Source organism: Lytechinus variegatus, chromosome 6 (genome assembly GCF_018143015.1).
Source record: "Lytechinus variegatus isolate NC3 chromosome 6, Lvar_3.0, whole genome shotgun sequence".
In the NCBI taxonomy this organism is placed as follows: Eukaryota; Metazoa; Echinodermata; class Echinoidea; order Temnopleuroida; family Toxopneustidae; genus Lytechinus; species Lytechinus variegatus.
In genome coordinates this window covers 16,737,368-16,759,685 of record NC_054745.1, presented here as the reverse complement: position 1 = coordinate 16,759,685, position 22,318 = coordinate 16,737,368, and the positions used below count along the sequence as shown (strand labels likewise).

At 37.2% G+C, this 22,318-nt stretch overlaps 2 protein-coding genes across 3 annotated transcripts; both read left to right on the top strand.

Annotated features, from left to right (window-relative positions):
* The first annotated feature begins 738 nt into the window (after positions 1-738).
* LOC121417592 lies at positions 739-6,051 on the top strand. Its single transcript, XM_041611329.1, has 5 exons — positions 739-858; positions 1,910-1,977; positions 4,002-4,209; positions 4,719-4,916; positions 6,011-6,051. The coding sequence occupies exons 2-5, from the start codon at positions 1,933-1,935 to the stop codon at positions 6,049-6,051; spliced, it is 492 nt and encodes a 163-aa protein (XP_041467263.1). The 5' UTR covers positions 739-858; positions 1,910-1,932.
* A 525-nt stretch (positions 6,052-6,576) lies between these two features.
* Positions 6,577-21,174, top strand: LOC121416541 (caspase-3-like). Of its 2 annotated transcripts, none has more exons than XM_041610034.1 (9): positions 6,577-6,657; positions 7,446-7,549; positions 8,041-8,083; positions 12,539-12,645; positions 13,359-13,532; positions 15,578-15,794; positions 16,562-16,816; positions 19,870-19,979; positions 20,970-21,174. In XM_041610034.1, exons 4-9 carry the CDS (start codon positions 12,595-12,597, stop codon positions 21,144-21,146), a joined length of 984 nt encoding a protein of 327 aa, XP_041465968.1. In that variant the 5' UTR covers positions 6,577-6,657; positions 7,446-7,549; positions 8,041-8,083; positions 12,539-12,594; the 3' UTR covers positions 21,147-21,174. The 2 variants fall into 2 exon arrangements, with proteins under 2 accessions (XP_041465968.1, XP_041465967.1); XM_041610033.1 differs by having other exon boundaries at positions 12,524-12,645.
* The last annotated feature ends 1,144 nt before the right edge of the window (positions 21,175-22,318 follow it).

Here is a 22,318-nt window from a genome sequence, read left to right as displayed (position 1 = left end):
ATATCTTAGCATGTTGCACAATGTACTTTGCCAACTGTGAAATACCAGTCGTTCGTGGAAGTATTGTTGTTTTTGTGGATGTAAATGAAAACGACAATTCAAAAGAATATATGAATAATCAAGACATCAAAGTTGGTGCTTATCTCATTAGATTTTAAAGCGCCGTGTCACTTAAGTACAAATGACCTTCTTCTGATCATGCGTAGAATCTTTTGATCAGGTGCAGAAAGGAACTACGAACTGGCTTATTGGCAGCTCTGGTGAGGCTATTTTCTTTGAATGTTTCGAAAATAACCTTTTAAATCTCTTTTCACATATCATTTGTGGCTACATTCACACTTTACTCGATATGCCCGATGTCTTAATTGTTTCATTTTGACCGGATGAAAGACTAATGTGCATGTGGCGACCAAGACGGTTGTCAGAAGACAAATTAAATAAAATTTGATGGCTTACGTATATTTCAGTTAAATAATAGGAATTTAAAAAAATGGTATATAGTTTTTAAAAAAGTGTTCATAGGATATATTTGACAAGCAATTTTGAAACAATCTGTGGCGCATGCGCAAGGCATCTAGGTCCCTATACTTAAATATCTAGATTACCTTCTTACATATATTGCTTACGACGGAACACGTTTTGGATACATATTTTGTGTCTCTATGACATTGCATATTTTTAGGTGTATTGAAAAAAAAATCTATTATATAAAACTTTTGTCATTTCAAGGTTGTGTATTTGCTGCGCCTTATCAAATAAATGACGTCACTGAGAGCAATATACTGTCGCCAGTAGTCTCATCTACAGACCCGTTACCGAATGTTGGCGTCCCTGTTTATACGCCAATATTTAACGAAGGTATGTGTTTAAATTCAACTGACTATTATAATATTACCATTAGTGTAATGCTTTATTGGATGAATATCAGATAGAACATATATATGGCTTATTTTCATGTTTATTAAACAAAATATTCTAAGGAAATTTATGCCTGCAAAAAATCATATTTTTAATGCACTGGCGGATCCAAGCCCCCCCCCCCCCACAATTAACATCTGTAATGTAGAAATGCCATTAAAAAAAAGTGTGCCACCTTTAAAAGTGAAGGCTATTTTTTTTATGCTTGTCAAATTTGATCATGAACGAAATGACCATAATTTTTGGTTGGAACCCCTTTTTGGCTGGTCACATTTTTTCATGGACGAACTACCCTTAATTTCGGGTTGAAACCATTTTTTGTTTATTTTTATTTATCATTATTATTATTATTATTTGGAAAATCCTGGATTGGCTCCTGCTTTAGAGCCTCTTCACAACCCAATAGGAGAAAGGTGGCGTGATTGTACGTTGGCCTTTGGGGTACACTGTACTGTAACCAAATATAAAGTGTTACAATGGGCTAGAGAGAGAGAGAGAAAAACCTAAAAATTACATTTATAATCTTTTAAAAATTCTAATTTTAAATCTTTTAAAATCATTTAAAATTTTACATTTTTACAAATGATAATTCACCCTTTCACCTCTCCCAACATTTTTTCCCCAATTGTCCTCTTTCTCCCACCTCACTTAAATTCTGGTGTATGGAGATCTATCTACTGGACTACTAAAATAAATGAAATTACTGAATCAGTAACAAAATTGATTCTGGCTGCTTTTATATCAATTAAGGGAGTAATAGTTTGCAAAATATGCAACCTAAGAACGACCTTTTCTTTCTTTATTTGAATTGTATGGTAGCTAAATTTTAATCTGATATGTTTATATAGCTAGAAAGCGAGAATCATCATCCAGATTGAACATTTATAATTTTATGCTACAATGAATTAATCAGACTATTCTTTCTTAAATGATAGTCTCGAATTTATCCAGATTTTGTTTGAAATCACAATATCGCTAATCTTTCTTACAGATGCAGATAAGCAATGGAAATGGATGCGAACATTTCCACGAGTTTCTTTCGACGATGAGTCCGGCTCGGTAAATATGAATTGGGTTTCTATAAATACACATGTTTTCTAACGTATTCCCCCTTTTTTACATAGATTTGCATTGTATAATTACTTTTTATATCTAATGATGATAGACTATTTCGCGAATTCATCATTTTCAAGCTTAACCGCTCACGATGGCGGTCTCCTGCATTCATTTAATCTGTTATTTTCTTTCGATCGAATATTGCTTCTTGTTGATATTTATTTTTCATTGCTTTATTATGACTATTGCTTTATTACTTTGTGAAACTGAATTGTATCACCTTGTTGTTATGTTGCATATATTATATTGAATGCAGAAATAAATAAAATAAAATAAAATGAAATTCAGAGTGGACGTAAAGAATTTAACATAAATGTCATATACACTGGTAAACTCCGGTGTTGATTTAACACCAGCCCGGAATCTTTGTACATGATGTATGTCTACACCAGAGAAGTATTGAAACAACACCAGTTTGAAATCAAACCGATTTTCTTTTAATACCTATATGGTGTTGTACAAACACCTATCTGGTGGTAGACCAAAACGAAACTGGTTTTAGTTTAACACTTCTCTGGTGTGGACATATACAGATTCCGGACTGGTGTTAAATCAACACCAGAGTTTTGCAGTGTAGCAACAGCAAATTGCTCAGTCTGAAATCTGTGGCGGCATTAATCCCGCGATCTACAGTATGCGTCCACGAACTGGACGGTCAAGATGACGCACCGCCAGTATTTCCATACCACAAAAGTATGTATCCACAACCAAAAAAAAAGTAATTCCCCCTTAAAAAACATCAATAATTTCCGAACCAATGCGAGTTTTTAATGTATTTTTACATGGGTGTGTAGGTAATTTCATAAGCTACCCTCTGGGTGAATGTTATGGACGTATTTTACGTCATGCTTCAGTGAGCACCGTCAGAAGGCAAAAATTTCACTTTTCAAAAGTCTATAATTGGATTTTTATACACATTTTCTAACAATAAAAACTATAGAATATGATGACAGTTATTTTGGGGAAGAGTATCTGCAACAATATTCATCTTTTCAAGGATCAATGAACATTTATTGAAAACCAAAAATACGATTTTCAAATATCATAGGCAAGTATTGTTTCATTTTGGTAACTGAAAATGATCTTTTTTCAACTTTTCAAACAGTGGTGGATCCAGAATTTTAAAATGTGGGGAGGGGCCTATGATTCGGGGAGCCACCAATATTTTCAAACTTTAATATGATCTAGCAAGTTGTAGAGGATACTACCATAAACACATATGATACGTCACAATACAGGGGCCACGGAACGGTTTTCAAAGTGGGGAGGCTGACCATGCAAGAAATCACAATCGTATGGTCATTTTAACATTTTTGTACATGCTTTTGGAAAAAAAAATTATGGGGGCTGAAGACCCCCCCCCCCCCCCCCCGCTTCCACTCCCCCAGCAATACATTGTGCTCACTCAACCATGAACATACGATTTCAAAATTGTGTGTGGAGTGGCTAAATGATGGATAGTAAAACAGCATAACACCATAAAATTCACCTAAAAAAACTTTTGCCCAACTTTATATTGGCAAAATCTGAAAAACGACTCTTGTGACTTTCAAAAATTGTCATTTTTAATTCAATCTTTAATTACTCATGCATGACTCAACCGATCAATCCCCTTTTTGCCCAGGAGTTGCTGAGTGTAGAAAACCAAAAAATATATCTTAAAATAATCCCGTTCAAAAGTTACAGCAATTTGATTGGGGGGGGGGGGGCTTACTTTTTTTGTTGTGTACATATCAGGCATACTCGATACGTAGCTCGCCCTGTTTCACTCTACCAACTGAAGGGGAAGGCGGGGTAAGTTGAGCCATTATTTGCCTTTTCCCTGATAGAAGTTATATTATGTATAAGCACCTTGACTTAGATTTTAATTCTGGCGAAAGACGTTTACCTTTATGAAACATTTTAATATTCAATTGACCAAGTTAATATTCCAAAAAAGGTTGTTTTTTATTCCTAAATACCTACAGGCTCGCATATCATGCCGTACTTTTACAAACATGACACAGAAGCGAATCTATGAGGTTTTTCGTCATTTCTACGTTTACGATGCTTTTGTGAGAGACGTGCAGACTGGGACACGAGCAATGTTGCAGTCAAGCTTTTCGCGGGAAGAGGGTCTCCAGCGAGTGACAAAAGCTTTGATTGACAGGCTTATATCTACAGGACAGATGACAGGTACTAATTGTATTGTTCTATTTATTTTCATTTAGAATTTAGCCCTATACCAAAATGCAGACGGCCATCTAGACCTCTTCAAAATTCAATTCGACCAGAGACAAAATTTAAAAACTGCTCGGCAGCGACCATCTTTGGCTCTTTTCTCTCTGCTTTTATCTTAAAACATGTTTTATCGACATAAATCTATATTTTATATGTTTGCTCTTCCATCATAATTTTTATATCGAGAGAATTTTTTTTTTGTAGTACGCGTTTTTCTCTTGTGTTTATCCTGTTCTTTATTTCATGCCCCTTTTGCTAAAACCTCGGTAGGCCTATACCCCATACCACACGCGGAAAGGACTGAGAGTGGGGTTGTAAGTTATTACAGAAACTTAATTGTTTATTTTGTTTCGATAATAATTTAGGTTTATTTAAAAGCCATTGGTCCATTAATGGACCAATGAAAAACTATCTTACATTTATCTTATCTATAAACAAAAAAATATTTATCTCTTAATCGGCAGAATCGTCATCATGCTTGGTGCCCGCTTACTCATCGCCTCTCCTGCTCATCCAAGGAGCTTGCCCGCCAAAACATGGAATCGAATGCGACACGGTATGCGAGTTTGCTTGCAGTGACAGCAGCTACACATTGCTGGGGAGTTCTACAATAAAATGCCAGCCAAATGGAACCCTCTCTGATGAATTTCCCCGCTGTAAAGGTACGTTTGTTAGCTTGATCTAAGTGCACTCTTATAACAGTTGGGCAAAAATGCCCAACTTTTAACCAACCCTGTGCAACAATCTTGGTTAAAATCTGCCCAAATTTGGGTAATGAATAATTTGGTAATTTGCTGAATTGGATTATGAGCTGTAGGAAATGTATAACTTCACACATATATATACATATATATATAGCTTAAATCAAAAAGAGCTATTCCTTTGGAAAAATTGGTGATGCCGAAAAATGTCTCTGCCGGGAATCGAGCCCGGGCCCCCAGCTTTGAACGCCGGTGCATTAACCACTAGACCACAGAGACGTGTTAGTGGCTAGGGCAACCCCGATCCGATTGATTGACCGTCAGATAGACAGATTTTCGACACTATACCAACTACAATTTCCTTTGTCGGGTGTAGGTGGGTTTTGACCACTGACAAGCCGCCATGGCTCAGCTGGATCAAAGCTATTGCTTTGATGCAGTACACGTATGGGATAAAGTATACAAATGTGTGAAGTTATTCATGTACAACAGCTTTGGCGACTCTTTTATTTAAATATTGTGTGAAAGAAATTGATAAAGAGAACAACAAAAGAGGTGCCAAAGCTGTTGCACATGTATAACTTCACACATTTAACACATTTATATATACAGTGCGTCCAACAAAAACCGAAACCGAGATTTAGCGATGATTTATCATAACTTAATCGTAAATAAAATAGACCAATGACATACCAGCGTAAAGCTTAGAATCTCTTCTTTTATCTAATACTAGTAAGAATATTCCTCATTCACGCATGAGTGAGCAAACACAATTCGAAGAATGGATGCCAAATTTCAAAAAGTAAGTCACATGACTAAAAGTTTCCCGCAGAAGCTAGAAGACTTATGCATGGCTGATCGTCAACAAAACGGAGTGTCGAGTGAGTTCGAACGCTAGCCTCTAAAACTTCTTCATTTTATGAAATTATTGAAAATCAAGCCTTGTTTGAAATAAACAGAATTTTCTTATTTCTTGACCATTTTCTGTAATTGAGGTATCTGTTAAAAGCAGAAATTGAACTTTTTAGTCATGTGGCTTTCTTTTTAAAATTCAGATACCCCTGGTAAATTCGAATTTCAGTCTTACGGATCGTAAAGCCCTTGTGAAGCACCAGCTTTTAAGGACACTGACGCCGGGGTTTGATTAAAAACGCATTTGTTTTCACTGAAAAACAAATCAAGCTATCAAACATTACAATTCCCAATAAGGTTTCACCCATCCCCTTTGTCATTGTTGGCCAAAGCTGTATCGGAGACAAATTCTCAAGATTAGGTCTGATGTCCGATAATTTCCATTCTTTGATTTCCTCATTATTTCATTGAAAAGCTAATGGAGAACATACCACACAGGTCACCACGACAAAGTCAAGTACTCCACATCATGTTGTACACACCACTTCACCGTCCACGACAACATCCACCACAACAAATACACGATTTACCACAAGAACGGCACAACCTGAAAATGGCACTACATCGGGAAGTCACACAGATCATACTACACCTTCGACAACAGGAATCCCTAGTACGACTGATTCATCAACTACCAACGAAGATAGCCATACAACCACAACAAGTTCTCCCACCAAGAATGGCCCGACGTCAAAGGCAGTACCTCCCACGTCTACCAAGGCGGATAGACCTACAGACGAGGGTTCTTCTACTGTACCTTCTACAAGTTCTGTTCCTGGCTTGCCGCATAGTAAGTCCTGCAATGTTCAGAAAACGACAAATTCTCGACCCGTTTCTCATCCTATGTTTCTACCCCCCCCCCCGACGCATTATGCAAGGTATATGCCCCCCCCCCTTTCCTCCCAAAATCCTGGATCCGCCCCGTCTTCATCACACTCTCACCTCCAAAACATTTTTGCCGACAGATCTTAAAGAAATGATGAGTGAATACATTTTTCTTATATATGTGGTGGTATTCTGCGCTATACAAATGGAACATTTTATCTCGGATAGAATAAAATATTCAATCTCCGTTAAAATCAGTGAGATAGATACCCTCAAAATCTCTCTCAAATAGCACTCTGCTGAGCTTGATACTTGATATCATATCATTTACCCCGGCTGTAGTTGAGGCGCCGTATTGGCGCTATAGCATTCAAGGAGTAAATCCCAGCGGGTACCCATTCACCTCACCTGGGTCGAGTGCAGCACAATGTGGGTATAACTAAATGTCTTGCTGAAGGAAAACACGCCATGGCTGGGATTCGAACCCTGTCCCTCTGATTGAAAGACGAGAGTCGTAACCACTCGAACACGACGCCCCACATTTTTTTTTCTTTTTAACAAATGCAAGCTGAAATAAATGTCACGCGTACTACTATTTGAAATTACCATAAGATAACATCACAATAATTAACCGTTAAACATATATTGTAGCCGGGTTCTGTTTTAAATCCAACTGACAAAGCTCTAACAATTACAACACCCACCCCCGCTAAATAAATTACTTCGATCCATGTCGTTTCCTTTTTCGTTTAGGATTCAGTTCGTTGGCATTTATTGGTTTATTGGGAGTTCCTCTACTTCTTCTGCCAGCGATTTTCGCAATATATAAATTTGTTTTCAGGCACCGCAGGAAAAAGGTAACCGTTCAATACATTTTGAATAATTTTCTGTTAAAATGACTTTTATTTACCCCCTCCTCGCTCGAAACTGATATTTTTGGTCTAATACATTTAATTACAGAAGTAACGAATGCATGCGTTGTATATGATCTCGTCAAATTATTCCAATGTGTATATGTTTGATAATAGTATACTATACAATTAGGGTGTGGCTATTGTAGCATTTTGGTTTTGAACTTAAATGATGAAGATAATAGTATATTATGCAGTCAGTAATGCATTTGCCGGAAAGTAATCAACTTTTTCTTTCCTTCCTCCCCCCCCCCCCATTTACAAACCCCTAAACCCTAACCATTAAATAAAGCAACAGAACGTAAAAAATGGATATCCTCCTAGTTTTTAGTAAACGGTGTTTTTATTTTTCTTGTGATATTTACAGAACACGAACACTGAAATCGATTACTGTTAATAATGTTAATAATTAGTAAAATTTCCACCTTTATTTGCAGTATTTGATACTTGATGAAACTTCGGGAGATGATGATTTAGATGGTGAGTACCGCATACATTCGTAAATCCGAAGCTTCGTTATTCCGAAGCTTCGGATATTTCGAAGGTTCGTTATTTCGAAGGTTCGTATTTCCGAAGGTTCGTAATTCCAATGCTTCGTAAGTCCGAAAACGAAATGAGGTTGTAATTCCGAAGGTTCGTTAGTCCAAAAACATAATGATTAACGAACCTTGTTTCGTATTCGGACTAACGAACCTTCGGAACAACGAACCTTATTTCGTTTTCGGATTATCGAACCTTCGGAATAACGCTGCAAATGTTCGGATTAACGAACCCTTTTACGTTTTCGGATTAACAAACATCGAGGTATAGGCAATTTACGTGTTTCGGAATTAGGAACCTTCGGAATTACGAAGTGTAACCGGTGAGTGCAACAGTGACGTAGCTATGGGGAGTACAACAGTGACGTAGCTATGCCCCCCCCCAGCCCCCCCCCCCCCCAGGTGCTCCCCAGAAAAAATTGGCAGAGCAATAAAAAAAAAGAAAAAAGGGAGAAAGAAAAGAAAAAAGGAAAAGAAGAAGAAAGACAGAAGAAAAAAGAAGAGGAAAATAAGAGGAAGAAGACGAGTGAATGAAATAATGTGAGGGGAAGAGTTGAAATTAAAAAAAAAATCTTTCATGTTACTATATAAAATTTTTGCTTGCGCTTTGCGCCAGAATTGCCTGTTCGATGAGATTCATATCTTGCTCAATAGGCTGATATGGAGCAAGTTTTGAAGTCAATATACAAAACATATGTTAGCTCGGACATCGAGCTTTCATTATTTTTTTTTTCACAAATTTAAGTGTTCTGTAAAATGTCCGTTTTATGGTCTACATATCAGCATTTTAAGCTCACGCTGCGTGGTAACATTGTTTCATTTGCCAAGTTCATATTGTCTACGTGTATTCCATAATGTTCCATTAAACAAATGTATTCAGAATGCCCAGATTCTAGGTCTAAATCTAAAACATGCGCGATAGCCTGCATGTTCTTTATTTAAAATGTACTTAAATGATCCAGTTTCACATCAGAATATCAATAATTGTCTGCTCACTCTTCACGATCGCATTCTTAATTATACCCAATTGACTATATCATATTTATGATTTACAAAATAGTAATAGAAAGACCCGCTTTTAGGTCTAAAATCTCAATTTTCTTCCTCTCGCGCTCGCATCAATTGTTTAGTTTAATACCTATCCTATTTATTAATACAAAAAGTGCTTAGAATGACCATTTCTTAGGTCGGAATATCTAAAAAAATTTGCTCGCGATTCGCGCTCGCATTATTCAAATATATACCACCTTCGTAGGTAACTGTAAGCAGTCCTTAACTTTTCCTCCCTTTTCGATAATGCTCGAACAGTTGATAAAAAATTCTGCTCGCGCTTGGCGTTCGCAATAACCATCTGGTTACATACGAATCTTGTTCAGGATCACACATAACATTGCCCAGAAAATTAAATTTTCAGGAAAAAATACATGAAAGTAAAAAAAAAAATTGCTCGCGCTTCGCGCTCGCATTTTTTATAAGGGTTATGAGATTATTTCATGTTTATGTTGTTTTATAAGAATAAAACTAAGAAGTGACTGATCGGGGAAAATATAGGTGAGGATAATTTCGGGCACCTTCCTCTATTGGCGAAAGTCGGATCCGCCCTTGTGACACATACACACACACCGGAGAAATGGCCGGTAACCCCCTGAAAAAGTAAGGACCCCCAAGTGCCCCACGGGGAAAAAAATCCTAGCTACGCCACTGGAGTACAACGATGTAAAAAAATGGATAAAGCAACAACGCACTCCTTTGAGGCCACCGGAAACGCTAAAAAAAGTAAAATGGTTTTTCAAGTCTACGCACCTAACGATTTGAGTTCACAAAATCTATCAGTTGATAATGATTCTTGTATTACTATTAGTGTGCCAAATATAAAATTTTGAAAGAAAAATATGATTTTCTTGGGGAAAAACCTCGGGCAGTCATTTTCAGATTGAACAAAAAAATAGTGCCCCATGTCTGCACATCCATTCACTTGTACGCGACTCGGGGATTTTTATTAAAGGCTCCATTTTAGAAAGCGTCACATGTATATGAAATGCCCCAAATTGATTATTTTCCACCATTTCGAGTAGGATTTTTAAGTAAATATCTGTCTATAAATTGCAAGTATATATAGTTTGTGTTCGTTGCGAATGATTTTTAACTAGAATCACGCAGATACGCGTACGCTCACATAAGGGGGACTGCACAGACTTGGGAACTCGCCAGAATAAAAAAAAAGTCAAGCGCGCTCGAAGTTTCACACTTCCCAGAAGGAAAAACCAGTTCCACTGGACCAGTTAGACCAGTATAATTTTAACTGGTAACTCTGGAAATTGGAACATCGGTTTACTGAGCTAACTGGTCATACTGGTCCAGTTAAAATTTTACTGGTCCAGTTAAAAATTAAACTGGTCTTGAAGTACTGTAATTTTATACTGGTCTTGTTTCTGGTGGCTTTTACTGGTCATACTGCTCTTCATACAGGTCTTACTGGTCTTCATGGTCCTCAAACTGGTCGAACTGGTCCTCGTACTGGTCTTACTGGATCAGTTTATTACATGCATTTGGTTTTTTTATATACCATGGCCAGTGAAAAGATAGTAAATTAATCTTTCTGCTATTAATTATTTTGAATGTGATATATGATATTACACATTTTCATTGTGAATTAGTTCACACACTTATTTGGAAGGTTTTCAAACAACAATGAGTGCTATTGCAAGGATATTCCATTATAAATCCTGATTCTTCTTCAAAAACAGGAAATATGCAAATGAGGTAAACCACGTGATTAGCATCATCAGAATTACTGGTATTACTGGTCTTGACCAGTTTAATTTCAGACATTGGATTACTTTAGACCAGTTGACTATATTTCAGAGGAATACATCTTGCTTTCATCTTAATCATAATTAGAGAAAATAATTATTTTAATGTTAATATCAATACTTGATAATTATGATATTAATAATAATAATTACAATATCAATAACAGTAATAAGAATGATTACAACAATGATCATAATAATAATCGTGATAATCATAAGAGCAATTAAGATAACCATGATAAATGATAACGATAATAAGTTTGTCTGAATTGCAAGATTCATTTTTCATAATTTGTTAAATGATCATTATTTATTGGACCAGTAACCAGAATGCGATTGTTTGAACTGGTCTCCAGTTCATTTTTACTGGTCCAGTTAAAAATGAATTGGTCCAGTAAACTTGTACTGGAAACCAGTAAAAATCTACTGGAAACCATTTATTGGACCAGTAACACCAGTTTAATGAAAAACAATTTAACTGGTATTACTAATTGCTTCAACTGGAATGCAATTGTTGGAACTGGTCTCCAGTTGATTTTTACTGGTCCAGTTAAAAATCAACTGGCCCAGTAAAAATAAACTGGAAACCAGTAAAATTATACTGGAAACCAGTAAAAAAAAAATTACTGGTCTTACTGGTTTTTCTTTCTGGGTTTTCACTTCCATGTGCATTTTTTTTAATAGCGTTGGCATGGTCCCATATGCTGTTGATCGTGTCATGGAGTAGGCCTGTAGCTTCAAGGTTGTGTGCGCAGTTGCATACTACGGGCTCTATCCATTTTGTTTTAATCGATGGGTAAAATTTTCTTCTCGCTCTCATATACCACCGAGCCAAATGATTCCCTTATTTCACTCCTCACTTAAAACGGATTTGAATTGAGTTTAATTGAACTGGTTCATCAAAACCAACATAAGGAGGCAACTCTCAGGCTGAAAATGTTCTACTATAATAACAAAATCACAAGAAATTCTATGATTACAAAAAGGTATGACACAAATCATGAAACAAGTTACTTTAAATGATATTTTAGAAATGCAAAATGCTAAAGAAATAATAAATGAATAATTCGTTGAGTTTTTTATTAGAGAGTTTGATATCAAAATACAGAAACTGAAAAATGGAGCGAATTGAACAATAAGATATAGATATACAAAAAGAGTATGAATGGTCAGTTAATACATAAATAAGTGGAATTTATTTAAATGTATAATAAAGAAAACGTTGAGAGATTAAATTGAATCCCAATTGGAGCTCAGTTTTCGGAAAATGCGGTTCTACTCTGTCCAATACTTAAAACAAAATAATTAAGGGATATATTCCTTTGAATCCTACGATTACCATCATACTGTAGGAACCATAATTATAACAGAGTATAAAATCAACTATGTCGTAATTTCAAGTAGAACGTATAGAGTAGTAGGCCATGTGTGTCTTTCCCTCTCTCCCTTTTCTCTCTGCACATCTCTCTCTCACACACACACACACAACCCATCACACACACACACACATGCCTACATTTTCTCGAGCTTGCTTGTGCTTTCTATTTTTTCTTGTCTTGTTCACACAGACGTTGTTCACACAGACGTTGTTCACACAGACGTTCCATTTGATTGCGACGGATATTATTCAGCCCAAGAAATGAAGCAAGCCATCCTGACAGATACGTCTATAGAACTAAACAGGGAAATGGTGATTCATTTTTATTTTGTATCATATGTTTCTTTTCTGTTCTCATTATTAGATGATCTGTCAATCGACAGATACTAATTGTAAAAATGAAATTGAAATGTAAAAAAGTGCGTTGCGAATGGGCTTTCCCCCATTGTAAGTATTTTCTTGATTTTCATGTATTTCATTTATGATTTTATATGGTGATAAACTCGGACAAAATGGTTATAGAAAATAGGTGTCAAAATTGGTGTCATGTTGATCAGGGGCCCGTTGCAGAAAGAGTTGCAATCAATCGCAACTCTAAAAATCATGCGCAACTTGATTTTCAACCAATCAACAGCGCGCATTTGGGACTTGCGGTTGATTTCGCCTTCTGCAACGGGCCCCAGATCCATAGGCGGCGGAAGCGGGGGGGGGGGACGTGTCCCCCCTAAATTTGAGGAGGGGGGACGGTACCCCCTAAATTTTTTGTTGATGACTTTTTTTTTTTGCTTTGCTTTGCTTTGTCAATTTATTTTCTACGTCCCCCCTAAAATTTTTGGGTTGAGAACCTTTTTTTTTTTGTTTGTCAAATTTTTTTTGGTTGTCCCCTCCTAAAATTTTTGGCTTCCGCCGCCAATGCCCAGATCATGTTAAAATGAGTGATTACTTGTAATATTTGTGGTTTATTTGATTATTCTTTTTAACTTCTGGTACCGTCTGGCCTCTTATTACATCATACTATCTTTTAGTGCTACCCTATGGACAAACCGGACAAAGGAATTGCTTTCATTTTGAACAACTACCTGTTTAAAGCAGACAGAGCGTTTGAAAGGAAGGGATCTAATATTGATTTGGTCAATGTTAAGCACGTCTTTAAGGAGATTGGCTATTCACCTAAAGAAGCTCAAAATCTAACTGCTGAGGTAATACTTTTTGGCATATGAATTATGTGATTATTCAATTTCCCCCACCCCCTCCCCATCAAGTTACAATTGCTGATCCAATAGACACACCTTCTTACATCTTACGTACAACACGCTCCCTGCTCTCTCAGTGACCCACATACGTTACTTAATCGTTTTAAAGAAGATGATTGTATTCAGTGCGTCCCACAAATAATGAAACCTGTATTCAGAGGTAGATTTCACAATTATTAAATGCATTGTTTGCTGTAAATTTGATTCTCATGGCAAAATTGGAATCTCATCCCGATTTTGAAACCAACAGCCAAGCACATCGTTCACGCATGGCAGATTACAGGGGCGGATCCAGCTTTGGCCAACAGGGGGGGGGGGGCGAAAAATATTTTGATCAACATTTTTCTCGATTGGCCGCTACAATCTGGCTTTTTTTGTTGGTTTTTCAGGGGGTAGTCCTAACTAAAGACTGAAGGTTTAAGTATATGTTAGTTTTTATTGCTATAAACAATATAAGATATCTCATGTGGTCTTAATATATAATGCGAGCGCGAAGCGCGAGCTAAAAATCTTTGATATTTTATGTCCTTAGAACTGAAGATTCAGAGCAGTTTTTATAATCATGAACAAAGATAAGTATCCAACTAAACAATGCGAGCGCGAAGCGCGAGCCTTAATTTTATCATATATAACGTGAAGAGTGACTCAATTAGGACTGTTTTTAGTGATTAATGAAGAGGATACAAGTATCACCAATTAAATAATGATAGTGCGAAGCGCGAGTTCAAAATTTCTGATATTCCGACCTGAAAAAATGAACAGTCTCAGCGTGTTTTTATTTAAATAAACAAGCTGTGTGTCTCAAACAATTAAATGCGAGCGCGAAGGATGAGCTTAATTTTTTTATATACTGAGATGATAAAGGAGCATTTTGACAAATTTTGGTAAGAATTTCCAAAGAGCATAGGTTTCTTACAAATCAAACCATGCGAGCGCACAGCGCGAGCTGAACGTTTTGATACACATTAACAATTTGTGTAAATCAAACAAAATAATGAAAGCTTGATGTGCGAGCTAAAAAATTGTGTGCAAATTGATATCAGAACTGGATATATTGTATATTGTATATATATTGGTTATATAGTAGTGTTATTTAACCCTCTTGAATGGGCTTAATTACACAGGCAATGCGAGCGCGAAGCGCGAGTGAAAATTTTTATATAAAGTCTATTTTCCAATTCTTCCCCTCACCTTTTTTTTTGTTTCCTTCGGGGTCGGGCCGGTCGTTACGAGGCTGTAAATTACACATCATGGGTAAAATACCTCTTTCTTACTTTTCTTTCTGTTTTTCGTAGTTTCTATCAAGGTAAAGAGTACACTTTTTTCTGCAGGTTGTCGAAAAATAGGGGGGCGGGGCCGGCTCGGCCCCCTCCTGGATCCGCGCCTGGATTACAAACAATACAGCGTAGAAAAAATTATTGAGGCTTATTAGAAACGATTTGCGCAGAAACTTACATGTGAATCCTTATCCACTCTCATTTTAAGGATCAGTGAGAATCCTAACAAAGAATACAAAGGAAATGCTAGTGAGCAATTCCTCGATCAAGCACGGTCGTCGTATCTTGAAGAAAAAAATAATTGAATTATACGAATATGTAAATAAAATATCATAATTTATTTGCCTTTGAAGAAAAAAATGAAGAAAGACATGACAATCCCGGTTTTCTCTTTTTTTGTGAGACGCACTGTATACATACACACCCACACCAACACCCATAAATATATATAGAGGATAGCGTTGTTGCCCAGTGGACTAGTCTTTGGACTTTAAAACAGTGGGTCGTGGGTTCGAATCCCAGCCATGGCGTAATGTCCTTTGGCAAGAAATTTATCCACATTGTGCCGCACTCGACTCAGGTGAGGTGAATGGGTACCCGATAGGATTTATTCTTTATACTGAATGTTTGATGTGAATGTCTGGAGAGTCTGTGGCTGATTCGCCAAGGAGATATTGATATTTACCTTCATATTAATTTGTCATTCTTTCAAAGGGAATAAGAATGGAGCTAAATAGCTTAAAAAAGAACATCTTGCACTCCCACACCTCAGTCGTCTTAGTGTTCATGAGCCACGGGGTTCCAGAAGGAATTCTTGGTACTGACCAGAAAGTCGTAACCGTCGAGGAAATCAAGAACATGTTCTCGGGGAACAACTGTCCTGCCTTGATCGGAAAACCAAAGATCATGTTCTTCCAGGCCTGCAGAGGAGGTAATGGCAAGTAAGGGCCCCTGCCACCCCCCCCCCGCCCCATAAAAAAAGAATGTATTTCCCCCTGCAATAATTCAAACATCTCATATATTTCCTCATGTAGGATGTGAACTTATCAATTTATTTCGATTTAGTGGAGGCTTATCATGAAAAAAAGTTTATATTTTATATGATAAAATACAAAAAGTGTGTAGGCCTATGTGATATCAGCTCCCTTGTTTATGTCATTTGCATACTGACTTATAATATGTGTACATAATCACTCCCGGATATAACTGCTTTATAAAATTAAGCGGGAAAAAAATGGGGGGGGGGGTCAGTTACATGTTTGACTCTCGTTTCCCTATATTATTTGTTAAAATAATCCGATTAATTGTTTATGGGATTATAGCTTTTAAGATTTTGGAGACAAGGAACATTCGATTGGCAAATCGATAATATTAAACCTATATTCAATTTCAACCAATAAGATATCGTATATGTTCATGTGTAGGCATTTGCCACCTACCGTGGACCTGTACAACGGCACACCATCAAACTGAGGACGTTAATTTGGTAATACGTGGACAGTCCTCAATTCTGTAGACATTCCAATTGCTTCAAATCCAGTTCAGACGGCGCTACAACACAGTAGAATAGTAGATTGTATTCTCCCCTAGCATCCCCGGGTGCAACCCACAAGCGTCCAATCTTGTAAGAGTATGTGTCCTCGCTTTCCTATACGTTATGGAAGGGTGCATTTTGTACCTTTTGGTCTTTCTTTACAGATAAAGTGACTCCATGTGCTTCCCCAAATAACAAACGCCCTGAAGAAGGTCCCGAAAATAGCAATGACATCGTGAGCACTGATGGGTCAACGCGAGATGGAAGAGTTGAACTGGCCACAGACGAAGGGGAAAGCTCGAAACCAGATAGGTCCATGGTCAAAGCATCACCTGATAACATAGAAGGAAGTGAGGTGGATACCGACGGTGGGGTACCAGATAATGCCGATGTCTACATTGCTCATGCTACTCCAGAAGGTAAGCGTGGTGGTTTGTTTCCATTTGGTCCAATGTTAATTCTTCCAATTCCCCTCTCGTCTACTATCATTTGTCTACCATCAGCTCGTCGAATATCATGGTCTAATAGCTAGTTGGTCCAGTATCCATTTAGTAGTCTGTACTTTCGGTCTAATTCGATTAAGTATTAATTGGGCAAACTGAATGAAAATAAAATGGATATTAGACTAACTGATTTCGAGACGAAATTGTCATAGACAAAATGGTGATTCGACGAATTGATGACTGGACAGTGGACGAATTGGCAATTTACCAGCGTGGTAAGGGAGAAAAGAAAGAGAGGTAGAGTGGAGTTTCGAGATATTTGCTCTTACCGTACGTGCTTCCAAAAGAGTAGACCTCTCAAGGCTTATGTGAGATTGTAAAGATATGTGTGTGAGATGGAGAGAGGGAGGGGAGGGTAGAGGGTGTATCAGTTTAGGGGAGATGTCCAGGGGGCACTAGCTGGGTTAGGCGTGTACGTGTTGCCCCCCCCCCCTCCATATGAAAACATACCCTTAATTGAGAACGGACTTCGAAAGGCTCTTTGGCCCTCTGCAAACGGGGGTGAACTGGAATTTAACATGAAATGAGGGTCTTGAGAACTGACGACTGAAATCGGCTAAAGACCGGGTGAGAACGTGATCGTCAATACAAAGAGATGAAAATTATATGCTTGGGAACTGCTATAGCAAGGAGTTAAAAGGGGGTCATAATTGCAAAAACAAAAACCAACGGTGTCGCTATACGTGAGTCCCGCCCTCCCAAGGCCCACGGGTGAGATGAGTGACAGGTCTCGTGTAGGGGTCATAAAGATATGTGGGGGAGGGGGGGGGGTAAAGATGTGTGTTGTGGTGGGCGTGATCGGTGTGCCATACTGATTTTCTACATATTCTATAATAAACAGAAATGATATTGCAAAGTGAGAACCAGAGAGTATTATTTCGAGAGGTGCAGCCAGTAAATAATTACACTTAGGAACACATTCAGGATGATATGACGTAGAATATGAGCTCACTCTGTGAAAGGAGAAGGGGAAGGGGGCTAATGTGGCATTCCAAGAAGTGGCGGAGAAAAGTAGACGCACGTACATCCGGGGAGCGTTTCATGAAATGACTTGTCGGACGGTTTATCCAACAGGTCCAATTTTATCCGACAGTTGCTATAGTTACAGTGACTCTCAGACAATCATAATCAAGGAAAGATGTCAGATCTGACAACATGTCGGACAAAAATGTTGATGAAACGGTCCCGGGGGAGCGTTTCATGAAAGGACTTGTCGGACGTTTTATCCGACATGTCCCATTTTATCCGACAGTTACTATAGTAACAGTGCCTCTCAGCCAATCAGAATCAAGGAAAGATGTCAGATCTGACAACTTGTCAGACAAAAATGTTAATGAAACGGTCCCCCAGACCGAGTCCTTACCTCTTTTGAGAGGCACATATATGTATTTTTTTTGCTTGTCATTTTTTCCTTAACAAAACGACCTGCATTTGGGGGTGAAAACTTTTATTTATTTTTTGTTAACATTTTCTACATCCTCTGCATATATATGTATTTTTTTTTGCTTGTCATTTGTTTCGTTTAACAAAATGACCTGCATTTTGGGATGATAACCTTTTATTTATTTTTTGTAAACATTTTGTCCTCTGCATTCTCAAAAAATTTGGTGTTGATAAGAATGATGTCGTAAATATCTACAAAGTGTATATTCGTCCACTGTTGGAGTTTGGTATTCCGGTTTGGGGGTCTGCAATCACTAAAACACAAAGTGACAAAAACGAGCTCTTCGTATGATTTTGTATCCGTCATCTCTTTCATACTCACAACAACTCACTCTTTTTGGGCTCGAGTGCAATATTTAATCTTACTATTATATTTTGTTAATTCTTACGTATATACAATAATATAATGTATTTTCCCTTTTTCTGTTAACTTTGTATGTGCCAGTCTTCGGACTGTTTTACAATGTCTTTTCATAATAAGCCGAATTGAATTGAAAAAAAAATAATTTATTTCCTTCCATAAATCACTATTAGTTGGCGATGAAGACTTTTTGGTGGGAACTTATCATTGTTCTTCGTACAAAATCCCCACCCCCCCCCCCCCCAACTTTGTAAAATCCTTGTTCCTCACCCCCCCCCCCGATTATTTTAGATTTAATCAAAAGTCTTGCAAACTTTACAATTGATTGCTGGTCTGCCACAAGTTAAAATTGATTTGCTTTAGTTACGATTTACGTATCACTTTTATATTTTAAACTGAAGGTTGCAAAATATGGTTTCTTGCAGCACTTCCTACGAAAGAAAAAATAACAAGTGTGAGAAGAGGCAGATGGAGAGAGTTGGTAAAGGAGACACTATGAAAAGGGAAGCACAAATGAACGTTTAAGTCAATGAATGCCATCGTATTTATGTAACGAGATCATAAGCTCAGAACTCCGTCTTAAGAAGAGTTCCGATTGATCTGATCAATCTTAACTTAATAGAAATCCATCAATGTCATAATTTTTTTATACGCACAATGTAATTTTGTAAACAAAGGCCACGCTTATACCATGGTCACATTTGTTCTACGGCGGCCGTACGGCGAGTCGAAAACAGCCGTTTTAACATTTTTTTGTCCAACTACATTATAGGTGGTTTGAATCAAAATTGATAAAATGGCTGTTTTCGACTCGCCGTACGGCCGCCGTAGAACAAATGTGACCACGCTTCGCACGATCAAGAAAACAATAAAAGTATGAAACATACATTTTTAACCAACATAAATTTTAGTTGTTGACGTTGCTGGCTTCCCAAACTTGTGGCTGATCAGATCAATCCTAACTCTTTGTAAGACATGGGGCCCGTTGCAGAAAGAGTTGCAATCAATCGCAACTCTGAAAATTTAGGCGCAACTTGATTTTCAACCAATCAACAGCGCGCATTTTGGACTTGCGATTGATTTTTTGGCTTGCGTTTAAACGCAACTCTTTCTGCAACGGGCCCCTGGTCCTGGTTAACTTTGCAAAATGTTCTTCGATTGACAGGCTATTTCTCGCTACGTGACAAGCAAAACGGATCGTGGTTCATCCAAGCCCTTTGTGAGGAGTTAATCGCTAGTGCGCATGCCCATCATCTTGATGACATCATGATGAAGGTGAGATGTCTATCAATATTTTGTCTGCTTTTATCAAACCTATATTTTAGCTGTATTTCTATAATAATTATAATTGATAATAATGATATCTGTTTTTACAGCGCTTACCACTTTATCAGAAGTCCATAATACTCTAGTTATCACTAATGGCATATGTTTTTTTTTTTATGATGAAGCAGCGGTTCTTTTTGGGGAAAAATATGTGAACATGGATAGTTTGAAAATTCGAAACCCGTTTGCACTGTATATTAACAATTATTTGTAGTATAGACTATCACACAATTAGTAAGGTTTGCATTAAAACATCTTTGTTATTAAAGGTAAATGAAACCTTAGGAACAAGTATGCTTGTGTCGAAACTGAAAAATCAAAGAATAAGAACAAAGAAAGTTTGAGAAAATTACTAATTTCTAATGACTAATAAATCACTAATGCTATGGAGATCCCCCAATTGGCAATGCGACAATGATGTGTGATGTCACACGTGAACAACTTTCCCTTTGGTGGACTATAAAATACCCTCAAAATGTCTCTATTTGCTTTCTCGTATGGTGATACAGACTCTTTATCCATGATGTATTCTTTAAAAATCTGTATGGCATGCCCTCATGTAGAAAGAACACATGATTTACTCATAGATGTGATAAAAGAGGCAATATAAGTGGAATATATACTAAAGTAATGAGGAGAGTTGTTCACAAGTGACATCACACATCTTTGTCGCATTGTCAATTTGAGGATCTCCATAGCACTAGTGATCGAAATATTCAAATGCTCATAACTTTCTCATTATTTGTCCGATTTCAACTTTCGTTGACCAGTTTCTTTGACTTTTTTTGTGTTTTCATACAAGCTATCTTGTTCCAAAGGTTTGATTCTCCTTTAAGATGCTGATAAACGTGAGATAAATAAACTTATTCTTGATTAAATGTGTAAAAGAGATACTTCAATGAATAATAAATATATCTTTATGAAATATTATTCATGCAGGTAACAGATAGAGTAAAGCAACACGAATGTAATATTATGGTAGGAGGTAAACGGCGACTCACTCAACAGACTCCGCAGATTGTCAAACAAGGAATAGGAAAGAAAATATATTTCTTACCAAAATATCAACCGGTGCACCCACGATCCAAGGCCACTGAACTTAAGTCTCAATTGTGAGCTTGCAATTTCAGACGGGATTTCAAGAATGCCCAGCGTCTGTCAGGAACGGTTAAGGGTCAAATCAAATGTTGAAGGAATTGATCTTGTCAATACTACCAAGTTTATAATCAAGCTTTTTTTTTCTGCCACTGTTACTTTTACTTTCTGTATAATACGCAGTAAAACGATATTTATTTTATTATGAACTATAAATGTTAATTACTTAAAACAACTCAGGAAATCTAATAGTTAAAGCTGTGAAATAAATTTAGTTATATAATATTTCAAACAAGTGATTAACAATTTAAACGATTATGCTTAATATTTATTGAAACTAAGTGTTAAAAATTAAACTTTAAGATAAGTGTTTAAGATTTCAAACACTTGGTGAAACTGTTAAGCAACTTCTGAACAGCTGTTATAAGAAAACAGCATTATTTAAATTTAGAACCCTAGTAAAACAACAAGTCATACACTTATTAATTTATGCAGAACAACAAACGTGAACACAGAAAAAATGAAGTATATGAGCATGAAAGAAAAATTGGGTTTTGGACATTGGAAACATTTGCCACAGAAGATACATGGGCTGCAAAACACAAATAGTGGACAATGAAAGTCAGGATCAAGAGCTTAAGGCCTGGTCACACCGCCCGAACGTTGCTGGAGCGGTCGTCGAACGGTAGGGAGAGAGGGTCGAATTTCGCTTACAAAACTGGGGGAAAATCGAAAACAAAAAAACAATAATCGAAATCGAATAAGGCCTGGTCACACCGCCAGAGCGTTGTTGGAGCTGTCATGGAGCGGAGAGAAAAAAAAAATCATCACCACTCGCTACCGTTCACCATTTTCGATTTCGATTGTTTTTATTTTGTTTTCGATTTTTTCCCCAATTTTGTGAGCGGAATTCAACCCTCTCTCTCTACAGCTCCACGACCGCTCCAACAACGCTCGGGCGGTGTGACCAGGCCTTTAGTATGTACAATGTCCACCGCGTAGAGGTCCGTTTCATAAAGACTTGTTATAATAACACATTCCCAATTTCTATAACGAGTGTGCTATCAGCCAATCAAATCGAAGGATTTCCCTTGCTTTAAACTGTTATTGCAATTTTGTTATTATAACAAGTTGCATGGGACGGGCCCCTGTAGTACATAGGATGTAAAGTAATCACTATTATCAACGTTTGT

Excerpts from the sequence above, each read along its gene's own strand:
- LOC121416541 (XM_041610034.1), top strand. The coding sequence starts at position 12,595 with ATGAAGCAAGCCATCCTGACAGATACGTCTATAGAACTAAACAGGGAA. Across the intron at positions 13,533-15,577 it reads CTCAAAATCTAACTGCTGAG|GGAATAAGAATGGAGCTAAA; the intron begins GTAATACTTTTT and ends ATTCTTTCAAAG. Across the intron at positions 15,795-16,561 it reads CTTCCAGGCCTGCAGAGGAG|ATAAAGTGACTCCATGTGCT; the intron begins GTAATGGCAAGT and ends CTTTCTTTACAG.
- LOC121417592 (XM_041611329.1), top strand. The coding sequence starts at position 1,933 with ATGCGAACATTTCCACGAGTTTCTTTCGACGATGAGTCCGGCTCG. Across the intron at positions 4,210-4,718 it reads ATCTACAGGACAGATGACAG|AATCGTCATCATGCTTGGTG; the intron begins GTACTAATTGTA and ends CTTAATCGGCAG. Across the intron at positions 4,917-6,010 it reads TGAATTTCCCCGCTGTAAAG|ATACCCCTGGTAAATTCGAA; the intron begins GTACGTTTGTTA and ends TTTAAAATTCAG.